This window comes from Loxodonta africana, chromosome 25 (assembly GCF_030014295.1).
Source record: "Loxodonta africana isolate mLoxAfr1 chromosome 25, mLoxAfr1.hap2, whole genome shotgun sequence".
In the NCBI taxonomy this organism is placed as follows: Eukaryota; Metazoa; Chordata; class Mammalia; order Proboscidea; family Elephantidae; genus Loxodonta; species Loxodonta africana.
In genome coordinates, this window is record NC_087366.1 from 47,430,916 (window position 1) to 47,457,972 (window position 27,057).

Sequence of the window (27,057 nt, forward strand, 5' to 3'; positions counted from 1 at the left end):
CAGATTCGTCACTGTTCTTTATCGATGCGTAGTATTCCATTGTGTGAATATACCACAATTTATTTAACCATTCATCCGTTGATGGACACCTTGGTTGCTTCCAGCTTTTTGCTATTGTAAACAGAGCTGCAATAAACATGGGTGTGCATATATCTGTTCGTGTGAAGGCTCTTATTTCTCTAGGGTATATTCCGAGGAGTGGGATTTCTGGGTTGTATGGTAGTTCTATTTCTAACTGTTTAAGATAACGCCAGATAGATTTCCAAAGTGGTTGTACCATTTTACATTCCCACCAGCAGTGTATAAGAGTTCCAATCTCTCCACAGCCTCTCCAACATTTATTATTTTGTGTTTTTTGGATTAATGCCAGCCTTGTTGTTGTGAGATGGAATCTCATCGTAGTTTTAATTTGCATTTCTCTAATAGCTAATGATCGAGAGCATTTTCTCATGTATCTGTTAGCTGCCTGAATATCTTCTTTAGGGAAGTGTGTGTTCATATCCTTTGCCCACTTCTTGATTGGGTTGTTTGTCTTTTTGTGGTTGAGTTTTGACAGAATCATATAGATTTTAGAGATCAGGCGCTGGTCGGAGATGTCATAGCTGAAAATTCTTTCCCAGTCTGTAGGTGGTCTTTTTACTCTTTTGGTGAAGTCTTTAGATGAGCATAGGTGTTTGATTTTTAGGAGCTCCCAGTTACCTGGTTTCTCTTCATCATTTTTGGTAATGTTTTGTATTCTGTTTATGCCTTGTATTAGGGCTCCTAGGGTTGTCCCTATTTTTTCTTCCATGATCTTTATCGTTTTAGTCTTTATGTTTAGGTCTTTGATCCACTTGGAGTTAGTTTTTGTGCATGGTGTGAGGTATGGGTCCTGTTCCATTCTTTTGCAAATGGATATCCAGTTATGCCGGCACCATTTGTTAAAAAGACTATCTTTTCCCCAATTAACTGACACTGGGCCTTTGTCAAATATCAGCTGCTCATATGTGGATGGATTTATATCTGGGTTATCAATTCTGTTCCATTGGTCTATGTGTCTGTTGTTGTACCAGTACCAGGCTGTTTTGACTACGGTGGCTATATAACAGGTTCTGAAATCAGGTAGAGTGAGGCCTCCCACTTTCTTCTTCTTTTTCAGTAACGCTTTGCTTATCCGAGGCTTCTTTCCCTTCCATATGAAGTTGGTGATTTGTTTCTCTATCACATTAAAAAATGACATTGGAATTTGGATCAGAAGTGCATTGTATGTATAGATGGCTTTTGGTAGAATAGACATTTTTACTAGAACACTGAGATCTTAAATGTTAAAAATCGCTAATGAATAACCAAACAGTTATCAGATAGCATTTTCAATCTTTTTTTTCTTTGTATTTATTATAATTGTGCTTCCCTACAACTAATGATTCTTGTGGTTCAAAAACCATGTGTCTGCCTTTAGGTACCTCCACAGATGCAGAATGGCATTTCCGGTAGGGGAGGCTCACACAGCAAACGAAGTATGACACGTGTGCCCTTAGAAGGCATGCAGCACAAAGGAAAGCTGACTTGCCCCCTGACTGGACTCCCTAGGGTGCTCTGATGTTGGCGTCACATTCTTCTAAGAGACGAATCAAATCTTCTATCAGGCTGTGCTCTCTGCCATGTGTCACTCTCATAATATCAAAAGCCTAAATGGAAAGGAAAGAAAACAGATTAGATCCCAAGGTCGATGGGCCCCTGCCTGCTCCCCATCTTTTCACTGTGATGCTAATGGCCTGGTGAACCCCACGGGTCTCTAATCAGGCCCCCAGCTCTGTGGTTCTCTGAGCCAGATTTGGAGTGATTTCAGAACGTGGTTTTTGAAAGCAGTCTCACTAAGTACTGGAGTCATGCTGGGGCCCAGTGACCAGCAATGGTCTGCAGGGATGTTAGCATATAGGCTTGGGTAGTTACAGAGGTTTAACAAGAGTTGTTGAAGTTATTAAGTTTACATGGTCTTATGAAATAGCATGTTGTACCATCTCAAAAATGTTCATTTTTCCATGCTGCATTCACTTCTCATCTACATGCAGTGTGATAATCATGTACGTATATTTTTGTATTCGATTAGTATCATATGGCATAGCTTTAGCATTTTACAATCCCCTCCTTCACTCCCTGTGTCCAGTTTTATCACTAAAGTATGTCTGAATCTGGGTGAGCTTGTGACTACGTCAAAAGGAGAGTACCGTGGAAGTGATGCTATTGACTTCCAGGGTTAGGTCCGAAAGGCCACACAGCCGTGCCTGGTTTACTAGTGCATTTCTTCCTGGAACCATAAGCCTCCATGCTGTGAGGAAGTCCAGGCTACACGGAGAGTCCACGTGTGGGGTTCTGGTCCATAGTCTTAGCTAAGCCTATCTGTTAAGTCATCCTAGCTCAGGCACCAGATATGTGTGTAAAGAAATCTCCAGATAATTCTAGCCCCAAGTCAGAAGACAGCTGGATTCTAGTTTTCCCAGCTGAAACCCCATTGTGGAAGAGAGGCAAGGAAGGCATCACGATGGTGCTGTCCTAGAATTCTGAATCACAGAATCTGTGCACATAATAAAATGGTTGTTGTTTACTAGGCTTTGGGATGGTTTATCATTGCAGCAACAAATAACCACAACATCCTAAAAATAATTTTGCAGTAAATAGAGATAAACAGCGTCATCCTGGGGGAGGGGGTTATTGATGGGGCACCAGATCTGTTGTGTTCGGTGTGCATGTGTCCTCAGGAGACTTGTAAAGATGGTGTACAATGCCTGTCAGCACCCAGCAACCTGTCTAGCACCCAGTAAGTATGGTGCTGCTTGGCCCTGGCTGCACATTAGTATCAACTGGGAAGCTTCAAGAGAAGCACCAATGCCCAGACCCCACACCATTCAGTTGAGACCTACTCTCTGGGAGTGAGGCCTAGGCTCCAATAAGCACTTGTCAAATAACAGCAACTATTTATTCATGACTCAGTGTTCATGTATAGCCAGATTAATTAGCATTTGGTCATAGAATTAATTCCACCATGCTTATATACTCTTTATTTACTAAACTGGAGTCTCTAGGTGGTACACATGGTTGATGCACTCAGCTGCTAACTGAAAGGTTGGAGGTTCGAGTCTACCCACAGGCACCTCAGAAGAAAGGCCTAGTGATCTACTTCCAAAATACTAGCCATTGAAAACCTATGGAGCACAGCTCTACTCTGACACACGTGGGGTTGCTAGGAGTTGGAAAAACCCTCAATGGCAAAGGGTTTTGGTTGTATTTACTAAACTACTCTTGGAAATTTTGATCACTTCCACTTTTTTGTTATGATGTAATATAGATCTTCTAGCATGTCACTTTCTGCCTTTGCTGAATATTTGCGTTAAGATAAATTCTTAGAGGGGGAGTCGTGGGTGTGAGCATCCGTAAAGCTGTAGAGATTTTAGAGCTGGGCAGCAGCTTGGGTGGCGGGAATTCGTGTCTTATGAACTCCTGTCTGTGGCTGGTGGGTCTGCCCTGGAAGCACAGTTATCGGCAAGCGAATCTCGGGGTAAGGGGTGTTTGGGACTCCAGGGGAGGAGTTGGGATCAGCCACCCCTGCCCCTTGCAGGCAGCCAAGCCCTGTGAGATTCCTTTGGGCAGAAAATTAAAAGTGAATGTTTGCGACCACGCAGGAGCAAATCCTTCGGTTTTATTCTCATTTCCCTGCATTGCCCTGGATCCTCCATTGTTCTGGACATGCGAAGGTCTGAAACAGAGATTGCACAAGAGCAGAACTGGAAAGAGAGGGTGTATCTGGGCTCAGAGAGATGCTGCATGTCCTTCATGAGGCATCCTCTTATCTGAAGGCAGTCTTAGATGTTCTCTTCCCTTCTACTTGTCAGAGGGGCAGACTTGCTTGTGATCTGGCAACGGAAGATGAATCGGCCAGAAGCGCTTACTGAAGAGCTCTTTGTGGAAAGTAAAATAGCCCTCTACTGCCCATTAACACATAGTTAGTCCAGGGAAAGCCCAGGCCTGACCTGCGAGGTTACAGACACCTTCTGTAACTGGCCTGGGCCGGCTCCTCGGGAGCGCTCACGGACCAGCTTCTTTTTGTCCTCCTGTCTGTCTTTCTCCAGGTTCCTCACATGGAGAATGATTTGTGCTTCCCCGTGATTTGATTCACAGGAGACATCCTAATCAAAATGCTGCTGGCCATGTCCTGAGTTCTCTTACGTGTTGAAGAAGGAAAGATGGTGACAGGGGCAACCTCTAGGTGTATGTGTGTAGGATTTGACGTACTAAGATTAGAGAATCTTGCCCACAAGGGTGGCTATAGGCAGTGAGGAAATGGGTATAGCTGGGGGCAGAGGACTGATTTGAAGAGACTGACCAAAAAATAAATAAATAAAAACTAAAAACAAAAAAAAACCCACATCATTTGTCCAGAAGATAAAAATATAAACCAAAAACTAAACCCATTGCCATCAAATCGATTCCAATTCATAGTGACCCTGTAAGACAGAGTAGAACTGCCCCATAGGGTTTCCTAGGCTGTAAATCTTTATGGAGGCAGATTGCCACATCTTTCTCCCACCGAGCTGCTGCTGGTTTTGAACCGTCGATTTTTCAGTTAGCAGCCAAGCACTTTAACCGCTATGCCATCAGGGCTCCTTTAAAAATAGATAGATATGATTAATAACAAATAAACATAATTTTTTCTGAGCTATGGGAGGGGTAGAAGAGAAAAGGAGAGAAAGAAGGAAGATTCAGTATTGGGCCAAATATGCACCCTGGGGCCACAAATGGTTTGTGCTCAGCCACTAACTGAAAGGTTGACAGTTTGAATCCACCCAGTCTCAGAAGAAAGGCCCTAGGATCTACTTCCATAAGGTGATAGCCATTGAAAACCTTATGGAGTGCATTCTGTTCTGAAACACGTGGGATCACCGTGAGTCGGAATCCACTTAATGGCAAGGGGTCCCCCCCCCCCATGTCAGTGATTGTGTTTGTGTGTCTGATGTGACATAATGGGTGTACAGGAAGCTGAAACTTAGGTCTTATGGTGGGATACCCAGTCCTGGGCCCCGGATGTCACAGGTGAGCTGGGGCAACAAGTTCCCAGAGATGCAGGAGAGAGCCCTGTGTGGTCCCCAGCCCAGGCTTGATCTCCATGGCAGCCGTAACCCTTCCGCCCAATAGAAAGAGGAGGAGGCCTTTTTCCCCCCTAAAATAAAGTTACAGTAAATCTCTGACAAAGCAGAGCAACTGTTTTCTGTAGCACTCTGTCTCCCTTCTCGCAGCCCCTCCCAACTGCCCACACGCACACGTCAGAGGAGACAATTTTGGTTTAATTTCCTGCGGCAGCATATAAAACAGATTAAGGAAATATAAAATCGGAGTAGGCTTGTATTGGGAAAAGCTTATCTCTTTCCATTAAATTTTACTTTTTAACGGGAGCATTTAAAAAGAGCCTGCAAGGAATCTTTCACAGAGGACTCATTTGAAGCCTCCAAGGGGGTGCTGTGCCCGAGTGTAGACGCTAAATGTCATCCCCGAAATGGCAGCATAGAGTGTCTGCCACATGGCAGGCACGTGGTTCATGCAGGAATAATGAAAGGGTCCCCAGAACTGATTTCAATCTCATCACAGATTTTTATATTTAAAGTAATTTTAGAGTTATGGTCACATATTAAAGTGAATTAAATCAAATTATGATTTAACTTTGGAAACAATATAGCTTTCATATTTTTAATGCAAAAATATTAAGCTTATCAAGGATCTCATATGCTGTCTACCATGAGCCTGAGGAATCCAGTAAATGGCTTCCTCCAGCATGATTTAAATATGGATATAAAATCCAAGGGCAAAAATGCATGCTTGATAAGAACCTCTGGGATTACAACAGGGAAAAATAGAAGTTTTTTTTTTTTTTTTAATTCTGCCCACCTCAGGATGAAAGAGGAGTTGAAATAACTGGGAGAGGGTAGTGGTCTGGGGTATCCAGCATAAGAAATGCAACAAGCAAGAGCTGCAACACGTGAAGCAGCTGCAGACCTGCAGAAAACTCCAGATACTTTGATGAGGTGCCTGAGCTCAGCAGCCCCACTGCTGACCCTGTGCCACTCCATTCCTGGATGTAACTCTCAGAGCGCAGGACAGGCTGGAAGGATCTGTATTCCTGGGAGGCAAAATTCTGTGTGTGTGTGGTGGTGGTGGTGGTGTTTGTTTTTTTTTTTTTAAAGCAAACCATTTATTCACTCATTAACTATTTCCTGAGGGGCTGTAGTGAAGAAGACATGGTCCTTGCCACGAAGGGAGCTCTGGCACAGTCAGGGAGACAGAAATGTAGCTAGCAGATCACTACAACAAGGCAGCCTGTGGTTACAGAAGATGCAAAGTCCTAGGGTGCTCAGAGGAGGGAGGGACCAGTGGGCTCCAGGGAAGCTCGGGAGGCCTTAACAGATGAGGAGAGCTCAGCTCTGCTCCTTCCAGCGGTAGCAGCTATTCCCAGAAGAAAGCTACTTATCCAGTCCCAGAGAGACTCCGAAGAAGTCATGACTCCTCTGTGAACCTCGGTTTCCCCAAATGGATAATGAGGAGATGGGGCTAGATAATTTCTAGTCCCAGTGTGTTGTACAAAGCACCATGCCAGACAGAGCTCGGAGCTGTAGGCTTTGGTTTTGTTTCCAGGTATTTGTGTTACTAATTTCTAGTTTAATTCCACTGTGGTCAGAGAATTTAAATTCCACTGTGGTCAGAGAATTTATTTTGAATGACGTGAATTCTTTCACATTTTCTGAGACTTGCTTTATGGCCCATTGTGGGATCTGCCTTGTCAAATGTCTGTTTTTACTTGAAAAGAATGTGTAATCTGTGGTTGGGTAGAGAGGTCTATACATTGGTTGGTAGTGTTGTTCAAGTCTTCTATATCCTTGCTGATTTTCTGTCTCTTCTACCAATTGTTGAGAAAGGGGTATTGAAATTGTTGACTGTAACTATGGATTTATCTATTTCTCTTTGCAGTTCTATCAGTTTTTGCTTTATTCATTTTGAAGCTCTGTTACTAGATGTATACACATTTAGGATTGACCACTTGATCATTACAAAATGACCTTCCTTATCCCTGGTGATAGTCTATGCTCAGAAATCTTTGTCTGATTTTAATATATCCCTTCCATCTTTTTTATTATTGTTAGTATATCTTTCCCACGCTTTTACTTTATTAAACTCTTTTATTCTGAGATAATTGAAGATTCACATGCAGTATAAGAAATAACACAGAGAGATCCTGTAGCCTTTACCCAGTTCCCCCCAATGTTAACATCTCACATAGCCATAGTACAACAGCACAACCACCAATCTGTCCTCCATTTCAGTAGTTTTGCCTTTGATTTCAAAGGGTTATAGAAATGGGATCATACAGTATGCAACCTTTGGGATGGGGCTTTTTCACTCGACATAATTCTCTGGAGATTTATCCAGGTTGTTGCTTATATCAAGCTCCTTCCTTTTTATTGCTGAGTGGTATTCCAGGATATAGATGTTGAAGCAATATCTGTTAAGAGAACATCTGGGTCGTTTCCAGTAATAAAGCTGCTATAAATATTTGCATAAAGGTTTTTGTAAGGACATAAGTTTTTCTTTTTCTGGGATAAATTCCCAGGACTGCACTTGCTACGTTGTATGGTAGCTGTGTGTTTAATTTTTTAAGAAACTGCCAAACTGTTTTCCAGAATGGCTGTACCATTTTGCATGTCCATTAGCAATCTATGAGTGGTTTGGTTTCTTCTCATCCTGACAAGCATTTGGTGTTTCACTATTTTTTATTTTTACCTATTTTGATAATTGTGTGGTAGTATCTCGTTGTTATTTTAATATGCATTTCCTGAATGGCTAATGATGTTAAATATCTTTTCATGTGCTTATCGGCCAACTGTATATACTCTTTGGTAAAATGTCCCCTCATGTTTTTTGCCCATTTTCTAATTGGGCTGTTTGTTTCTTTACTATTTTTTGAGAGCTCTTTATACGGTTTGCAAATATTTTCTCCCTTCTGTAGCATCTCTTTCATCCTCTTAACAGGGTCTTTTGCAGAGTTTTGATGAAGTCCAATTCATCAAGTTCCTTTTATGGACCATGCTTTCAGTGTCAAGTCTAAGACCTCTTTACCTAGCAATACGATGTCAAAGATTTTCTCCTACGTTTTCCTTAAAGTTTTTAGTTTTACATTTAGGGCCATGATCCATTATGAGTTACTTTTTGATAAGGTATAAAGTTGAGGTTCATTTTCTTGCCTATGAATGTCTAATTGCTGCAGCACAATTGTTGAAACTGCTATTCTTCCGCCACTGAATTACCTTTACAGAAATCGGTCGGTTATATTTGTGTGTTCTATTTCTGGGTTCTCTATTCAGTTCCACTGATCTATGTATCTCTCCTCCAACACCATGCTGCCTTGATTACTGCAGCTGCATAGAGTAGGTTTTATTATTGAATAGAATGCTCTCTCTTTATTCTTCTTAAAAAAATGTTCTAATCTTGTCCATAGCTACAAAAATCTTGCTGAGGTTTTGACAAGCCTGTGTATCAATTTGGGAAGAACTGACATCTTTATTATATTGAGTCTCTCATGAACATGGTATATTTCTGCATTTATTCAGAACTTTTGATTTCTTTCATGACTGTTTATAATCTCAGCATATAAGTCCTGTACAGGTTTTGTTAGATGATATCTAAATGTTTCATTTTTTTAAAGCTATTGCAAGTGGTATTATATTTTTAATTTTGGCATCCACATGTTCATTGCTAACATGCAGAAATAGTTTTTTTTGTATGTTGATTTTGTATCCTGTAACCTTGCCGAATTCATTTATTAGTTCTAGAAGTTTTTTGATAGATTCTTTGAGATTTTGTACATAAACAATGATGTAATCTGCCAATAGGGGCAGCTCGACTTTTTCCAATCTGTATGTCTTTTATTTCCTTTTCTTGCCTCATTGCACTGGCTAGAATTTCCAGTATTATGCTGAAGGAGTGTTGAGAGTGGACATCCTTTCCTTGGTTCCTGAGCTTAGGGGAAAAATATTCAGTCTTTTCACCATTAAGTATAGTGTTAGCTGTAAGTGTTTTGTAGATGCTCTTTATCAAGTTGAGGAAGGTTCTCCTCTATTCCTATTTTTCTAAGCTTTCATCATGAATTCTGTCAAATGCTTTTTCTGTATCAATTGATGTAATCATATGGATTTGCTCCTTTAGCCTGTTAATAGTATGATGGATGATTTTTGAACACTGAACCAGACTTGCATCCCTGGAATAATCCCCGTCTGTCATGGTATATATAATTCTTTTTATATGTTGCTAAATACTATTTGCAAATATTAAGGGTTTTTTTTGCATCTATATTCATAAGGGATATTCATTTGTAAAATTTTTTTTCTTGTTTTTGCTTGGTTTTGCTATCTGGATAATACTAGTTTCATAAAATTAATTGGGATGTGTTCCCTCCTCTTTTATTTTCTCTAAGACATTGTATAGAACTGATGTTAATTCTCCCTTAAACCTGTGGTAGAATTCACCAATGAAACCATCTAAACCTGGAGTTTTCTTTTTGGGGAGTTTTAAAACTACTACTTAAATTTCCTTAATAGTTATTGAGTTATTCAAATCATCTATTTGATATTGGGTGAAGTATGAGAATTTGTGGTTTTTGAAGAATCAATCCGTTTCGTATAAGTTGTCAAATATATGTGTATCGTGTTGTTTGTAGTATCCCCTTATTATCCTTCGATGTCTGCAGTGTCTGTAGCGATAGCTTCTGTCTCATTCCTGATATTGGTACTTTGTGTCTTCTTTTCTTCTTAGACTTGATAGAGGTTTGCCAGTTTCACTGATCTTTTTAAAGAGTCATCTCTTTGTTTCATCAATTTTCTCTATTGTTTTCTACTTCACTGATTTGTGCTCTTTATTATTTCCTTTCTTCTGCTCGCTTTAGGCTTATTTTGCACTTTTTCTAGGTTCTTAGAAGTGGGAGGTTAGATCATTAATTTGAGATTTTCCCTCTTTGAATGTTTGTATTTAGTGCTATAAATTTCCCTCTCAGAACTAACTTTGCTGTGTCCTAGAAATTGTGGTGTGTTGTATTCTCATTTTCATTCAATTCTATGTATATTTTAATTACAAGTAAATTGGTTGTCTGTTTTCCAGTGATTGGAGATTTTCCTGTTATCTTTCTGTTCTTGATTTCTACTTTTGTTCCGTAGTGATTAGAGAATATACTTTGTATGGTTGCAATTTTTTAAATTTGTAGAGGTTTGTTTTATGGCTCAAGATATATATATATATATGCTCTATCTTAATAGATGTTCTGTGGGGACATTACTGTATATTGTAATATCTGGAGCAACCACTGATGTGTATTCTGCTACTGTTAGGTAGAATGTACTGTGAATATCCATTAGATCCTGTTGGTTGATGGTATTGTTAAGCTCTTCTATTTCCTTGTTGATTTTCTAATTACTCTATCATATATTGAGGAAGGTGTCTTGATATTCCTAACTGTACATGTAGACTTATCTGTTTTTCTTTTCACTTCTATCAGGTTTTGCTTCACATGTTTTGTAGCTGTGTTGTTTGGTAAATACACATTTAGATTACTGTGTCTTCTTGCTAGACTGACCAATTTATCATTATATAATGTCTTTGTCTCTAGTAATTTTCACTGCTCTGAAGTGTACTTTATCTGATATCAGTATAGCCATACATGCTTTTTTTTGATTAATCATTTTTGCATGATATACATTTTTCTGTCCTTTTTCTTCCAGCTGGTCTATATACCATTACATTTGAAGTGAATTTCTTATACTTAGGTCATGTTTTTTAATCTACTCTGCCAATATCTGTCTTTTAGGTGGTATATTTAGACCATTTACATTTAATGTAATAATATATTAGGGCTTAAGTCCGTTTTATTTCTTGTTTGCTTTCTCTGTTTTTATTCTCTGTTTTCTTTTTCCTTCTTTCTGTTAAGTTACTTGAATTTTTTTGGTTTTACTTTTAGCATTCTGTGGTGCGTTTTTCGTGGTTGCTCTAGGTATTACCAGTAGACTGATAATTAAGCATATATATTATATCACCACTTTACTAGATCAAATGAAGTGTAGACGTCTTATCACCCTTTACATCCTTTGTCCTCCCCCATTTATATAATTGTCTTCAATATCTCCTCTATATGCATTTAGGAGCACAACAGTGTTGTAATTTTTGCGTCAATCATTAAACATAATTTTGAAACCTCAAGAGGAGAAGGAAGGTATTTTATATACCCCTATTTCTGCTTCCATGTTCTCTCTTCCTTCTGTGTTCCAAGAGTCCTTCTTTTGTCATTTCCTTTCTGTTTAGGGTAGATCTGTTGGCGACAAATTCTTAGTTTTCCTTCATCTGAGAATGTTTTGATTTCCCCTTCATGGACTGAAGGATATTTTTGAATATAGGTTTCTGAGTTAATATTTCTTTTCTTTTAGTACTTGAAAAATCTTGTACCACTTTCTTCCGGCCTCCGTGGTTTCTGATGAGAAAACCACTGTCATTTAAACTGTTCTTCCCTCATTGGTAAGGTGGCATTTTTCTCTTGCTGCTTTTATTTTGTCTTTAGTTTCCAGAAGTTTGACCACAATGTGGATTTCTTTGGGTTTATCCTGTTCGTGGTTTGCTAAGCTTCTTGAATCTGTAGGATTATGTCTTTTGCCAAATTTGGGAAGCTTTCAGCCATTATTACTTCAAGCAATTTTTCCACCCCCATCTCTTTATCCTATCCTCCTGGGACTTCAGTGACACAAATATTAGTCTTTGGTTATTGCTCCCACAGATCCCTGAGGCACTGTTTACTTTTTTTCAATGTTTTTGCTCTATTTTCAGATTGGGTAATTTCTGTTGTTCTAGCTTCAACTTCACTAATTCCTATGCCCCCTCCATTCTGTTATTAAGTTCCATTCTGTTTATTTTGGTTATCGTATCCCTCAATTCTGGAATTTTCATAGGTTTCTTTTTTGTATCTTCTGTTTCTTTGCCAAGATTTTCTATTTTTTTATTTTCAGTGTGTTCATAATAGCTTGTTGAAGCATTTTTGTTATTGTTGTTTTATATGTATATTTTTTCCTCTTTTTTTACTGTGCTGAAAATATACACACCAAAACATCTGCCAACACAACATTCACATTTACAGTTTAATGACATTGATTACATTTTTCATGTTGTGCCACCATTATTGCTATCCTTTTCCAAAATATTCCACCACCATTAACATTAAACTCAATGCCCGTCAAACAAAAAACTCCCATTTCCCCCTTTTCTCCCACTCCTGGTAACCATTAGTCATCCTTGCATTCTATATAGCTATTTCTTTCATATAAATGATATCACACAGTTATGTCCTTTTGCGACTGAGCGATTTTGCTCAGCATAATGTGTTTTCAAGGTACACCATGTCATGGTATGCATCGGAAATTCATTTCTCTTTATGGCTGCATAATATGCCATTGTATGTATATACCCCATTTCATTTATCCATTTATATGTTGATGGACATTTTGGTTGTTTCCGCCTTTTTTGGCTCTTATGAAAAGTGCTGTGTGCAGGTTTTAATTTGCATTCCTGCTTTCACTTCTTCTGGATATATATCTAGTTTGGGATTGCTGGGTCATAAAGTAATTCTATGTTCAACTTTGTGAGGAACTGCCGCAGTGTTTTCCACTAGAGCTACACCATTTTACATTCCCACAGCAATGGACAAAGGTTTCAGTTTCTCCACAACCTCACCAACACCTGTTGTTTTCCTTTTTTTTTTTTTAAAATCATCGCAATTATAATGGGGATGAGGTGATAGTTCATTGTGATTTGATTTGCATCTCCTTAATGGTTAATGATGTTGAGCATCCTTCCATATGCTGGTTAGTCATTTGAATATCTTCTTTGGTGAACTGTTCAAGTCATTTGCACATTTTTTGATTAGATTGCTTGTCTTTTTGTTGTTAGGCTATAGAAGATTTATATATGTGTGTGGGTGTATATATATATTGCATATCAGGCCCTTGACTGACATATGGGTTTGATTTTCATATCCCTAATGGCTAATGACATTCAGCATCTTTTCACGTGCTTGTTGGCTATTTGTATATGCTAGCCTCATATGCATGCAAAAGCTGGACTGTGAAAGAGGAAAACCAAAGAACTCTGACACATTTGAATTATGGTGCTGGTGAAGAATATTGCCTATACCAGGGACTGCAAGAAGAATGAATGAATCTGTCTTGGAGGAAGTACAGCCAGAATTTTCCTTAGAAGCAATGATAGCAAGACTTTGTCTCACTTACTTTGGACATATTATCAGGAAGGACCAATCACTAGAGAAGGGGACAGCATGCTTGGTAAAGTAGAAGGCTAGTGAAAAAGGAGAAGATCCTCAGGAAGATGGATTGATACAGTGTCTGCAACAACGAGCTCAAAGACAGCAACAATTGTGAGGATGGTTCAGGATCGGGCAATGTTTCATAAGGTCGCTATGAGCTGGAACCAACTCAGCAGCATCTAACAACAACAGAAACCAAACTAATTTTTATGTGATGACCTTGTACCCTGCCACTTTGCTGAACTTATTTATTAGTTATAATAGCTTTCTTGTAGAATCTTTAAGTTTTTTTTTAATGTATAAGATCATGTCATCTACAAAAAGGGATCGATTGACTTCCCCCTTCCCCATTTGGATACTTTTTTTTTTCTACCCTAATTGCTCTGGCTGGGACTTATAGAATGATACTGAATAGCAGTGGTGAGAGCAGGCATGCATCCTTGTCTCGTTGCTGATTTTAATGAGAAGGCTCTCAGTCTTTCCCCATTGGGTATGTTAGCTGTTAGTTTTTCATAAATGCCCTTTATAATATTGAAGAATTCATTTTCTAATCCTATCTTGTTGAGCATTTTTATCATGAAAGGCTGTTGAATTTTGTCAAATGTCTTTTCTTCATTGATTCAGATGATTACATTCTTTCCCCTTATTCTAGTAATGTGGTGTATTACATTGATTAATTTTCTAATGTTAAACCATTCTTGCATTCCTGGGATAAATCCCACTTGACATGGTGTATAATCCTTTTAATATGTTTTTGGATTCAGTTTGCTAATATTTTCATACCTATGTTCATTAGGGATAATGGTCTATAGTTTTCTTGTGATGTCTTTGTCTGGCTTTGGTATTAAGATAATGGCTTGCCTCATAGAATGAGTTTGAAAGTGTTCCCACCTCTTCTATTTTTTTGGAAAAGTTTAAGTAGGATTGGGCTCATTTCTACTATAAATTCCTCAGTGAAGCCTTCTGGTCCAGGACTTTATTTATTTATTTTTTTGGTGGAAGGTTTTTAATTACTGATACAATCTCTTTCCCTGTTATGGTCTGTTGATATCTATTATTTCTTCTTGAGTCAATGTAGGTAGTTTGTGTTTCAATAAATTTGTCCATTTTTTCCAAGTTACATAATTTGTTGGTGTATAAGTGTTCATATTATTCTCTTAAAATCCTTTTTATTTCTATGAGGTCAGTTTTAATGTCCTCACTTTGATTTCTAATTTTAGATATTTACATTTTCTTTCTCTTTTTGTCAGTTTAGCCAAAGGTTTATCTATTTTATTGATCTTGAAAAAAAAAACTCATGGTTTCATTGATTCTATTGTTTTTTCTATTCTCTATTTCTGCTGTGATCTTTATTTATTTACTTTCTTCCGGTAGCCTCAGGTTTAGTTTGTTCTTCTCTAATTCTTCAAGTTGTAGAGTTAGGCTACTGATTTCAGATCTTTGCTATTTTTTAATATAGTTGTTTATTGTTATAAATTTCCCTCTGAGTACTGCTTTTGCTGCATCCCACAAGTTTTGGTATGTTGTTTCATTCTTGTTTGACATCAAGTATTTTTTGATTTTGCCTTTTACCCAGTGGTTGTTCAGTACTGTGTTATTTAGTTTCTAAGTATTTGTGTATTTTCCAGTTTCCTTTGTTATTAGCTTCATTCCATTTGTGATCGGAGAAGATGCTTTGTATTTATTTTTAAATACATTGTTTTTAAATTTATTGAGACTTGCTTTGTGTCCTAACATATGGTCTATCCTGGAGAATGTTCACTGTGTCCTGGAGAAGAATATATATTGTGCTGTTGCTGGATGGAGTGTTCTATGTATGTCTGTTAGTGTAGTAGTTGGTTAATAGTGTTGTTTAGGTTTTCTTTTTCTTTTATTAATCTTATTTCTACTTGTTCTATGCATTATCAAACTACTCCAACTACTATTGTAGAGCTGGCTATTTCTTCCTTCAATTCTGTCAGTGTTTGCTTAATAAATTTGGGGGCTCGTTAGGTGCATAAATACCTATAATAGTTATGTCTTCTTGATGAATTGTCTCTTTTTTCATTATATAGTACCCTTCCTTTTCCTCTTACAATAGATTTTGACTTAAAGTCTATTTTGCCTGGTATTAAAATTGTTGCACCTGCTCTGTGCTGGCTACTGCTTGCATGAAATGTTTTCTTCCATTCTCTCACTTTGATTTTATTAATGACTTTGTGCCTAAGGCATGTCTCTTGTGGACAATATATATATGGGGCCTTTTTTAAAATATATATGTATATACATTCTGCCACTCTCTGTTGATTGGTGCATTTAATCAATTTACATTCACAGTAATTACCAATAAAGGGGGACTGAAAGCGTTTTTATGATGGCTGCTTTAAAATTTTTGTTATGTAATTCTAACATCTCTGTTATCTTGTTCTTGTCATCTATTGATTGTCCTTTATTCATTTGAGGTCTTCCTGGTTCTTGGTATGATGAGTGATTTTTTTTATTGAAATCTGAACATTTGGGTATTGTGTTGAGGCTGAATTTTATTTAAACCTTGTCTTTTACCTGGTTTCCTCTGACACCACTCTAGCAGATCATGGGGATGATACCTGATTACTGCCTGGTGGGGGTATAATTCCATGTTCCCCACTCAGTTCCTCATTAATATTGGGCTTATATGTCTTGGCAGGTAAATGCCTACTTGTTTTAATATGGCTTAATCACTGTGATTGCATTTTACCCACCATTCATTTTGTTATCTTCTCTATCATTGGTTCAGAAACATATTCCTGAAATTACTATTCTATATTTGGAGGTCAGTAAGGGACATTCATAAACATAAGAGTCAGGGATTTCCAAGCAGCTCTTTAGGGATATTGGTGATGATTAGAGCACAGCACCTCTACATGCCCTCCCACTTGCCCATATGTTGAGGTTTGTTGTTACACATTTAGAGGTTTTTTTTTTTTTTTTTTTAACATAGAGACACTTAGAAAGTACATGGCGAGGCTTCAGGAAGTCCCTGACGTCCCCTCTCCCACAAAATATACAAATGCTATGTGTATGCTTGAGTGGGTGGTTATCATCAGATTACTAAGAAAGAGCATGACCCTCAAGAGGTTAAGAATCACTGTAATAGATAAAGAAATGAGAATAATAGAATTTGCACATTCTAAATATAGCCAATTTAATGGGCTGGAAATCAGGGTGCAAGCTGGAGTAGACAGAGACAAGTGTGATTGGGCTTTGGGCTCCCCCTGGATGTGCTAAAGTAGCTAATAACTCTCTTGAGAGGAGCAGAGTCCAGGACTTGTTGCCTTCAGAAGCTGCCTGGCCTGCACTCCAAGTTCAGGCCCAAGAAAAGCTAAAAAGGTCCCCCAAATGTAAAATCCTTCAACAAAATGAAATGGGAATTAAGACTGTAATGCAAGAAATCTAAATCTGGATTAAAAAATGGCTCTAGAGGAGGAAAATGTCTGGCTTTCTACTATCTGACTTCTGCTAACAAAGCAGCAACTCTGGGGACAGGAAGAGGGAGACTGGAAAACGTAGAGCTCATGGAAAATAAACAGGGTCCTTGGCAAGATAGCCCAGATGGGAACAGTTGCCCTTGAGGTCCAAGAAGTCAAATTAGTAGCAAACAAAATCCTTCCAAGAAAAAAATAGAAACAAAAGTAGATTAAAGATAGGAGAAAGCAGGAGGGAGCGCCGTGAAGGGACCCCAGGACTGTCCTGTGGCAGCAATCATAAGAATTTCCCAACGAGCCCAGTGAAGATGGAAACCTAAACCAAATTAGAGCTGGGCTAAGTGGATTCCTTTCCTGGAGAGGCTGGGGTCTAACTGGATCTGTAGCAAATTCTGTTCCTGAAGCTTTTTTGATTTTTGTTCCAAACTCAGCCTTTGCAGCCCTGATTCAAGCTATTTCATTCCCTTATTTCAGTGGTTTCTAGGGCAAGAAAGAAGAATATCCAGGGGTGCCAGTCTAAAGAGCGCATCCATTTCAAAGGGCAAAGAGTATCTGTCCTCCCTTTCCCCTCTCTGGGCTCCCTGAGTGTTGAGGAAGCTCAGGAAGATGTGCTGTTTGCAGGAGGAAGCTGACCTGATTCTAGACTCAGGTCGCCTGAGCTCGCAAAGAGATAGACGTGTTCAGGCAGTCCCTCTGCTAGCAAATACTCAACAGAGGTTGCGAGAAGATCTGGTCTGTTAGTCATACACAGCTGAAAGAACAGGGCCAGGGTGGGGCTTTTAAAGTCCTTTATTCATTAAAAAAAAAATCCCTTCATTCAAACACATATTTAACAGAATCTGCTGTATTTGGGGCATGTGTGTCAGTGTTAGGTGGAGGCACAACAGGCACATAAGTCAGGGTCCCTGGAGGAATTCCCACTCTCAGTGGGACAAACACAGATGGGAACTCCTGGGGAGCAGGTATATTGCATAATTTGTTCAAGGGATCAGAATATCACCCCAAACTACAAGCACAAGTGCTAAAGAGACTGGGTAGTGGGGGCATGATCAGAACGAGGATTCCTGTAACAATTATAATCCTTTATATTCTCAAAATGCTTGGGACTTGGTAAAGCTGGCTCTCACACTATCTTATTTAATTCTCAAAACAACTCTATGGGGGCAGGTATTATCCTCACTTAAAAAGTAAGAAAATTATGTTCAGAGGGATTAAGTGACTTGCTGAAAACCCTATGAGTGCAGGGTTTTCAACTCTGGAACACAAGGGGTCGCCATGAGTCAGAATCAACAGCAACTGGTTTGGTGTTTTTGGTTTTCAAGTCATAAAATTGGTAAGTGGTAAGACTGGAACTGGAAGCTAAAACAAAAAACCCATTGCCATCGAGTCAATTCCGATTCATAGTGACCCTATAGGACAGAATAGAACTGCCCCACAGGGTTTCCAAGGAGTGGCTGATAGATTCAAACTGCCGAGCTCTTGACCACTGTGCCACCAGGGCTCAAGAACTTGAACCTACAGGCTCTAAATCTAAATGCTCTTTCTGCTACACCACACAGCCTAGGATGAACTTTTGCTCCCTAGTGGATAATCAGAACCTGGCAAGAGATTCAGTGACCTTTTTCTAATGTCAAAGAAGAGATTTGGGGTAAGGCCACAACTTCAGGTCTCATCACAGGTATTCCAATGCTGCTCCCAGAATGTCTCTCATGTGGTGGCTATCAGGGGCGATGGTTGACCTGATCTTTGGGATTCCCAGAACCCAGTGCCGTCGAGTCGGTTCCCATTAGGAGATGCTAAAATGATTATCAAAGAAACCTCCTGGAGGAGGTGAGGAAACCTCACAAGAGATGAGGATGACAGAGAAGGAAGGAGGCACCAGGGGAAATCAGAGACTCATTAGAAGGGCCCGCTATGGCTAGCGCCATCAGCCCCACCCATGTTATCCCAGCCCCACCCATGTTATCCCCTAAAGCTATACCTACATGTCTGTCTGGGTTCAAAAAGGCTTGTCTTTGCAGCTGAGGGTATTAGGTGTTTCCTTCAAGACTTCTTCATGCAATGGCCAAAGCCTCACGTGAAGAACAGAAAAGGCCCCAATCTCCTCTGATTTCTCCCCCACACTTCCCTCTGACTTGGCATCAGCAACCCAGATAGATCTGAAAGGACTTCTACACACTGAATCCTACTAGAAAAACCTCATCTATTTTGCTGAGCCAGTCCATAGGGAACAAACAGAGCCTTGGATTCTAGCCTGGATTTAATGACTTGTTCACAGGTCTGTCTCCTCCACTAAATTGTAAGGACAACACTGGGTCTTATTCTGATTAATAGAAGCATTTAGTGAACATGTGCTGAATTAAACTGAACAAACTAGACCTGGCTCTGCCTCAGTGTGACTTTGGAGAATCTTGGATGTCTCCAAGCCTTAGCCCTTTCATTTTCAAATGGGAATGAAAATGCTTGTCCCACTGACTTCATAGGGCTGTCATCTGTCATAAGGACCAGATAAAATCATGCAGGTACAAGCAGTAATTAGTACTTTCCCAGTCCTATATAAATGTAAGGGATTAACCTGATCACTTATGAAACACCTACTTGCAGGTGAGCCTGGGTTGGGTACATCGTAACATGGAAATTTCCTCCATATTATTTTTCTGTTCAAAATTTCAGACAGTAGATCCTCAATAAATATTTGCTATCTGATTTGGCTGGCTGACAATTATCAGACAGACCAGAACGGGAAAGCTCCCCCTGCGACTATAAGAGACTGGTAGGTGTTCTTCCAAAGGTCTGGGTAAAGATGTCTATCAAGGTAAAAAGAGCAGGAAGAGTTGTGTGCCTCCAGTAAACTCCAGTGTGCTTCCTTTCAACTAGTGGCTATTTTCAATTAGAGATCAGGAAAAGGCAACATGGTTAACATGTAACAAAAACTAGCCTTAAGGGAAAGCAATTTTTAAGAATTTTTTTTAGGCATCAGTCATTTTTCTCCTCTAAATATAGGTAGCTGCCATGTGAGATCAGCTAGTCCCTGAATCCTCCATGAACAACCCCAATGCAGGACCCTGGATGCCTGTACAGAGGCTCTTCTGTAGAAAAGGACGTTGTCGCCCAGAGGATTTCATAAAGTGTCAAGTGTTCCCCACGTGTGGGATCTCCACAGAGCCCACAGCATCAGGGCCAGATGAGCACGTGAGCTCTCATTCTGGAAGGCCATGGATTGGGTGAGAAGGGAGCTCTGCCTTAGTGGAAGGCCAGGACTAAGTGCTGGCCCAAGGGCAGTCAAGGACAGCAGAGAGCCCTGGGCCCCTCGGGCAGAGGAGACTCACTGAGAGGGCGAAAATAAACACCACTCTTCAACAATGTATTCCAACACTGACCCAGTTCTCCCATTCAGGTTCTCAGCACTTATTGCCAGGATTGTATTGACCTGCCCCCTCCTCCTCCTTTCCTCCAATAAGAGATATTTACTAAGCTCCAGGTACCTTACTTGACACTGAACTGGTTATAAAGATATATAACAACAAACACAAGGGCTCCACAGTGTCCGGGGTGCGGGGCTGATGTGTGTGTATGTGTGTGCTCCACTGACAGTGAGTAAAGGGTTGTGGGAACACAAGGAGGAAATGACATTTGAGCTGAGCCTTAAAGGATCAGTAGAGTACAGCTGGGAGAGGGGTAAGGGTGAGGAGGGCATTTGACTTTGTAAAGATCTAAGTGTGAGCACTTCAGGGGTGCTTGGGCAATGATGAGTGGCACAGCCTGCACAGAGTGTGTGGAGACGGAGGAAGGATGTATGGAGTCTGCAAAGGAGAACTATATAGAAAGACTGTCAAGAGTCTTGATTGACTTGCAAGGAATCTGGACTTTGTTCTATGGGCAGCAGGTGCATAGGCAGGGAGAAGGGTGACTTGTTCACTATGGAGTAGACTACAGGTACAGTAGTGCCTTGAAGCTGGTTTGTATCAGTGTAGGGGAGCTGACTGTTAAATTTTTATGATTTTTTGCAAACTGGTTGATTTCACATTGGTGAAACCAACCACACCACAGAAATGGACATACATTATATAAATCAAGACCTCTTTTTGGGTGAGTGGGGCTGGTTGTTAAACACACCCTTGTGCATGTGTATGCTAAAAATCACAAAGATGAGGGCCAGCAACAGCCATGAAAAGGTTGCCAGGCAGAACTATACAAGATCTTGGGAAACTCACCAGTCTCAGATTCTTCATTGCTTGGGGAAACATGCCTTGATGTAACTGCAGTTTGCCAACTTTCATTACCTGCACACCTCTGACAGGATGGCTTCCTGGGTAGAAAATCCTGGAAGACACCAAAAAGCAAACAGTGTAAGTAGCTTTCATCTTTGCAGTAAGCATTTCATCAGGAGACTATGAAAGTGAAAGCAAACCCTGGCTGTGAATGTTAATGAGCTAGTGAAAGGAAATTAGCTCTGCCATCCAAGAGAAGGCAATACTGAGGGGGATAAGCACATCATTAGTCTCTTACTCCCCAGAATCCCTTCTGCATTAGAAAAATGACAGACTGGCATAGCTCTCCAATAAACAGTAGATAAGAGAAGCAAAAATTTGGATCTTGTTTTTATATTAGGGGAGGAGGACCAGGTGCTAATCCTATCCTCTTCTGTGAAGCCCAGCACCTAGCACAGGCCTGGCACAGAAGGCCCCTTATTATATATTTGTTGAGTAAATGAATGAAGGATTTCTGGATTCTCCTCCTGCCCCTCTCCTTTAACTGCAAAGCCCTTTGATTGAATCTCAATTCTAGAGTTCATCATGGCAACCTTTCTTATAAAAAAAAAAAAAAACCTTTCTTATAGACATTGGTATATTTATTTAATCATCTCACAGCTCCGTGACGTCCTATAGGTAGGGGGCACTCAACTCATACTTGACCTCTTTCACATACAAGAGAATAGAATGGGGCACTGAAGTGGACCAAAGAATAAGGATCTAGGGTTATGTTTTGGGCCCACTGGTCAACAAAATGGGTGGTTTTGGGCCTCCCTGCCCCCATTCTTGGAGTTGTCTGAGCTCCTGCTGTATGCGTAGCATTGCTCCTGGGGCGGGGGAAATACTGCACTGTATGTGTTATGTACTTTTCCCTCAAGGCCCAGTAACCCCGTTAGACACAAGACAAACACTCATACAACAGTTAAAAAATATTACAGGATGGGATATGAGTTAGTGCCCCAGTGAGGCCTGCCCTAGTTGAATTATGCAATTCAATGTTTGTTGAATTGAACTGAGAAAATGGTAAAGGAGTTATGAAGAATAAGAAGTGGATGATGGTTAGACCTGAGAAGGTTTTCTGAAGGAGGGAAATTGGATTTAAACTGGTTCCCAAAGATTTGGGAAGTACAATTCCAGCTGTTAAACAGCACAATCAAAGACACCCTCCAAATGTTGCTTCTCCAGAGACTATAGATGCTGCCTGTAGACATCAATAAGATAATTATAAAAGCCAGCATTATATGGGCTTGCCATGTGCCAGGAACTGTTCTAATTGCTTTTCATTCAGAAACTCAACGGAGCTCACCTTTAAGCTTTACTGCGTAATAGAGACAGGAGTCCCTGAGCAGTACAAATGGTTATGCACACAACTACTAACCAAAAGACTGGTAGTTCAAACCCATCTAGAGGCACTTGGAATAAAGGCCTGAATGAAGATCTGCTTCTGAAAGGTCACAGTCTCGAAAACCCTATGGAGCAGTTCTACTCTGGGGTTGCCACGAATCGGAACTGACTTGACAGCATCTGGTTTGTGTGTGTGTGTATAACAGAGACGAGGTAGATTTACCAGGAGAGGCATGTGCATTCCCTGATATGTGTGCACATATATGCAAACCATTCCCTCTCCCTGAACCTCAACTGTTCGCCCCATGAAATCTGATATAGAAACTTTTTTCTTTCATGCCTTTAAAAAAAAAAAAAAAGAGGTATTTAAATCAATAGAAGGTTGGCCATGCTTCTTTTAAAGAACTGAAAAGGGGAGGGGAAGAGAAAAAAACAAAGGAGACACCTGGATTTTAGACTTTACTTAATATCCTGAGTATGCCACAAGGTCAATCGCTTCACCTCTCACCCCTTACAAAATGAATATCATTATCTACTTGTGTGGAAGAGATTTTAAGATCCCTAGACAAAAGGCTTAAGTGCACGCTGCCATTATCAGAAGGTAATTGCTCTGGACACTTTTCCTTGAAAAGCACACCTGGATTTGGAATTTTATTTTATTGTTATGAATGTGGCATAATTAAATTTAAAGGCCAAAAAGTAATTCTATACTAATAATCACTCCATTAAGTGGATGTCTGTCATGTTAGTTTGCAGGAGGAAAGAAAATCTTCAGTTCTACGACAGCAGAGAAATTGGTGCATAATTATGCCATGACAGATACCTGCCCCGGTCACCTAAGATATTAAAAAATGAAGTAGAGTTTAATAAGGAGAGGATGAGGAGGACGTGTCTGTGAGAGGGGACTTTCGACATAAATATTTATGGAGCAGTTTCATAGCTCTGGCAGGGGTTCTGATCTTGTCCCTGGTTTGTTTCTGGGGCCTCCCAAATGACATATGGATTAAGAATCATGATTACTTTTTGGAATAACACACCGAGAAAAATTGGTGAAGCTCACTTCTCCTGGGAGAAGTTCTCCACTGAGGGTCCAGGGTTTTATCAACTTTGCTATGTGAGACAGGAGAGAAAAGAGCTTGAGAGTAGTCTTCAATCACAGAACTATCAAAACTCAAGGCCAGGATGAAAGCCTGAACCAGAGGAGGAATCAGGCATGCCAGAGGAGTGCCAAGGACTAACATGGGACTTTGAGTGAGAGCAAGTGTACCTACCAGATGCCAGCATTGTGCCAATGTTGGAAGGGATCCAGAGAATCCAGGGTGAGCCTCCACCCTTAGTTAGCGTAAGTTTAATTGAAGAACTGAGGTAAATTTAATCATTTACCTTAGGCGTGTGAGACCTGCCAGTCCATGGGCACAGACAGTGGGTATTCCAGGAGCACTGGGGACTGTGATGAGCAGGGACGGTCTCTTGGAGTGGCAGAGCTTGAGCATGGACTAGAAGAGTGGACCGGATCCTGGGATAAGCATGTGGGCATGGGAAGGCAGGGGAGCTCTGCTGATGGTAATGGAGGCAGAATATGAGGGACCAGTGAGCACACAGATCTGGCTGGCCTAAGAGAAGAGTGGGTGAGGAGGCGTGCTGGAGGCTAGGCAGTGCAGAGGTGTAAATGCAAAGCTGGGAAGTTCAGACTTCAGCTTGTAGGCAATGGGGCACTACTGAAGGCAGCTCAGAGTATTTAATTCAAATAGGAGAAAGAGGCAATTGGAAAAGACAGAACCTGGTGGCCAAGAAACTTGAGGTAGGATGGTGGGGATGAGAATGGAAAAGAAGGATCTGAAGCAAAAGAAGTTATACAGCAGATGCAACAGGACCTGGGGACGCACTGGGGTATAGTGGGGTCAAAGCTGACTCCAAGACTCAGAAACAGAAATGCCTCTACTAGAAATATAAGCAAGCCATATAATAGCAAAATCATTCGACAAAGCATTCTGCTTGTTTTGGTGTTAATAAATTTTCTTTTCATGAATTCAGTGCTAGCAAGCACAAGCTTTGAAATGCTGGGCCTACAGTGGAAAAGCTGACTTTGATGTTTATCTGTGCTGAATAGTGAATAGGAAGAAATGTGTTTAAACAAGCAGAGCAAAGAGAAGAACACATACTAGCTTTAACTCAGACCCATAAGCACCAAGACATTGCTGCCATGTTTTACGGAAGGCTATCTGAGAGTCAGGAACTGGAATAACTACAGTCAGAAGGATCTGAAACTAGGATGGCTATTATCAAACTCAGAAAATAACAAGTATTGTGAGTCTGTGGAGATATTGGGACCCTTGTGCATTGCTAGTGGGGATGTAAAATGGTGCAGCTACTGTTGAAAATAGTTTGGTGATTTCTCTTTCTCAAAATGTTAAACATACAGTTACCGTAAACAAACAAACAAACAAACAAAAACCAAACCTGTTGCTGTCGAGTTGATTCCAACTCATAGCGACCCTATACAACCCAGAAATTCCACCTCTAGGTATATGTCCCAAAGACTTGAGAGCAGGGGCTCACATACTTGGGCACCAGTGTTCATTGCAGCACTATTCACAATACCTAAAAGGTGGAAACAACCAAGTGCCTATCAACAGATGAATGGATTAAGAAGGCGGTACATATATACAATGGAATCATAACGAGAAATGAAGTTCTGGTACATACTATAACATGGATGGACCTTGAAAACATGCCGAGGGGCTAAGCCAAGATGGCAGATCAGTCAGATGCACCTTACCATCCCCTTATAGCAAAGGCTGGAAGAACTAAGTGAAACAAATGCAGACAACAGTCTTGGCACCCTGAACATCAAAAAAGGAAGGATAAAGAATTGAATACCAACTGGAAGGAAAAGTTGAACAAACGCCGCAAGAGAGGAGTAACACAAAAGGGGGGGGGGGGCTCTATCAACTGCCTTGGCTCAATGTGACCATCTTAAGACAAAGCCAGAAGTGACCCCAGGGGAGGAACACAGAGGCAATCCAGCGGCAGTCCCATAAGAAACTGTATGGACATACTCGGAACCAAGATCCAAAACTAGATACCCACAAGTGGCAGTCCCTGGCCTTGGGGGTGAGTGGTGTGCACAAGGCAGTGGAGACATGCAGTGGTGGTGGGAGGTCTCCCACCCAAATAGAACCTGGACACTTGACTCCTCACACTTGGTCAGGAGCAGGTCCTGACCGCTGGCTGCAGTGGATGTGAAGGGCCTGGGCACATACTCACTAACTGCTAGCCTCATGTTCCTGATCAAAAGTGGTAAGGGACCCCATACCCAGGACACCCCCATCTCAAGCAAAGGGCCAAAATAAAGAACCAGAAAACCTCACTGAGGAAGAAGAGGTAATCAAACTACAGGATCAGGAATTCAAAAAGAGATAATATAAAGCCCTCTAAGACATCGAGGAAAGCACAGACAAAACCAAGGAATACATAGACAAAATCAAGGAAAGCAGAGACAAAACTATAGAAGAATTCAGGAAAACAAAACAAGAACTAAATGACAAAATAAACAATTAAGATTAACAAACTGTCAGAAATAGACAACTCAATGGAAGAACATAGGAATAGAACTGAAGCAATGGAAGACTGAATCAGTGAAATAGGAACAAATTCCTTGACATTAACTTATTTGAGAAACAGTAATAAAAAAAAAAAAAAAAAAGAATGAAGAAAGCCTTAAGAGTTATGTGGGACAACATCAAGAGGAATAATCTATGTGTGATCAAGATTCCAAAACAGGAGGAGACAATAAAAATCACAGAGAGAATATTTGAAGATTTGCTGGCAGAGAACTTTCCTAATTTCATGAAAGACAGGAAGATATCCATTTAAGAAGCACAATGAACCCCACACAAGATAGATCCCAAAAGAAAAGCACCAAGACATATCATAATCAAGCTTCCCAAAACCAAAGACAATGAAAGGCTCCTGAGAGCAGCTAGGGAAAAATGAAAGATCGCCTATAAAAGGGAACCAGTAAGAATAAGCTCTAACTTCTCAGCAGAACTATGTAGGCAGGAAGGCAATGGGATATATAAAACCCTGAAAGAAATAAATTGCCAACCAAGAATTACATATCCAGCAAAACTGCCCCTCAGATATGATGGCAAAATTATGACATTTCCAGATAAACAGAAACTAAGGGAATTTGTAAAAACCAGACCAACGTTACAAGAAATATTAAAGGGCATCCTATGGACAGAGAACCAACAACATAAGACAACAACCTGAGATTAAGGACATATGACAGTACCAGCTAGATACCAATTCACAAAGAAATCACAAAAACAAAATAAAACTAAAAGACTGAAAACGGGGAACCAGAGGTATTGATCTGTCAAAAATGACAAGTTCAAAACAAAAAAGGGGAAATAAATGGCATGGTAATAGAACTTCGATGTGGAAAGGAAATCAAGGCAATATCAAGAAATAAAAGACTGGTTTAAACTTAGGAAGACAAAGGTCAATTTTAGGGTAACCACAAAGAAAATTAACAAATTTACTCATCAGAATAAAAAAGAAGAAAACCAAAAAGGCTCAGTAAACACAAAACCAACAACAGTGAAGGAAATGAAAGTCCACAAACAAAAAGAACTCAGCA

General features: G+C 40.1%; 1 protein-coding gene across 7 annotated transcripts in view; it reads right to left on the minus strand.

Annotated features, from left to right (window-relative positions):
- Window positions 1–730: 730 nt before the first annotated feature.
- The window catches only part of SMYD3 (SET and MYND domain containing 3), a 783,945-nt gene continuing 757,618 nt past the window's right edge, over window positions 731–27,057 (minus strand). For 3 of the 7 annotated variants that reach the window (XM_003411021.4, XM_064276776.1, XM_064276774.1), the window contains 2 exons: window positions 21,030–21,138; window positions 740–1,667 (listed from right to left, as the gene is read on the minus strand). In XM_003411021.4, coding sequence (XP_003411069.2) covers window positions 1,566–1,667; window positions 21,030–21,138 — 211 coding nt within the window. In that variant the 3' untranslated portion in view covers window positions 740–1,565. Of the gene's footprint in view, window positions 1,668–21,029; window positions 21,139–27,057 lie in introns of all 7 variants that reach the window. The other 4 variants (XM_064276780.1, XM_064276777.1, XM_064276778.1 and 1 more) reach the window with 4 other exon arrangements.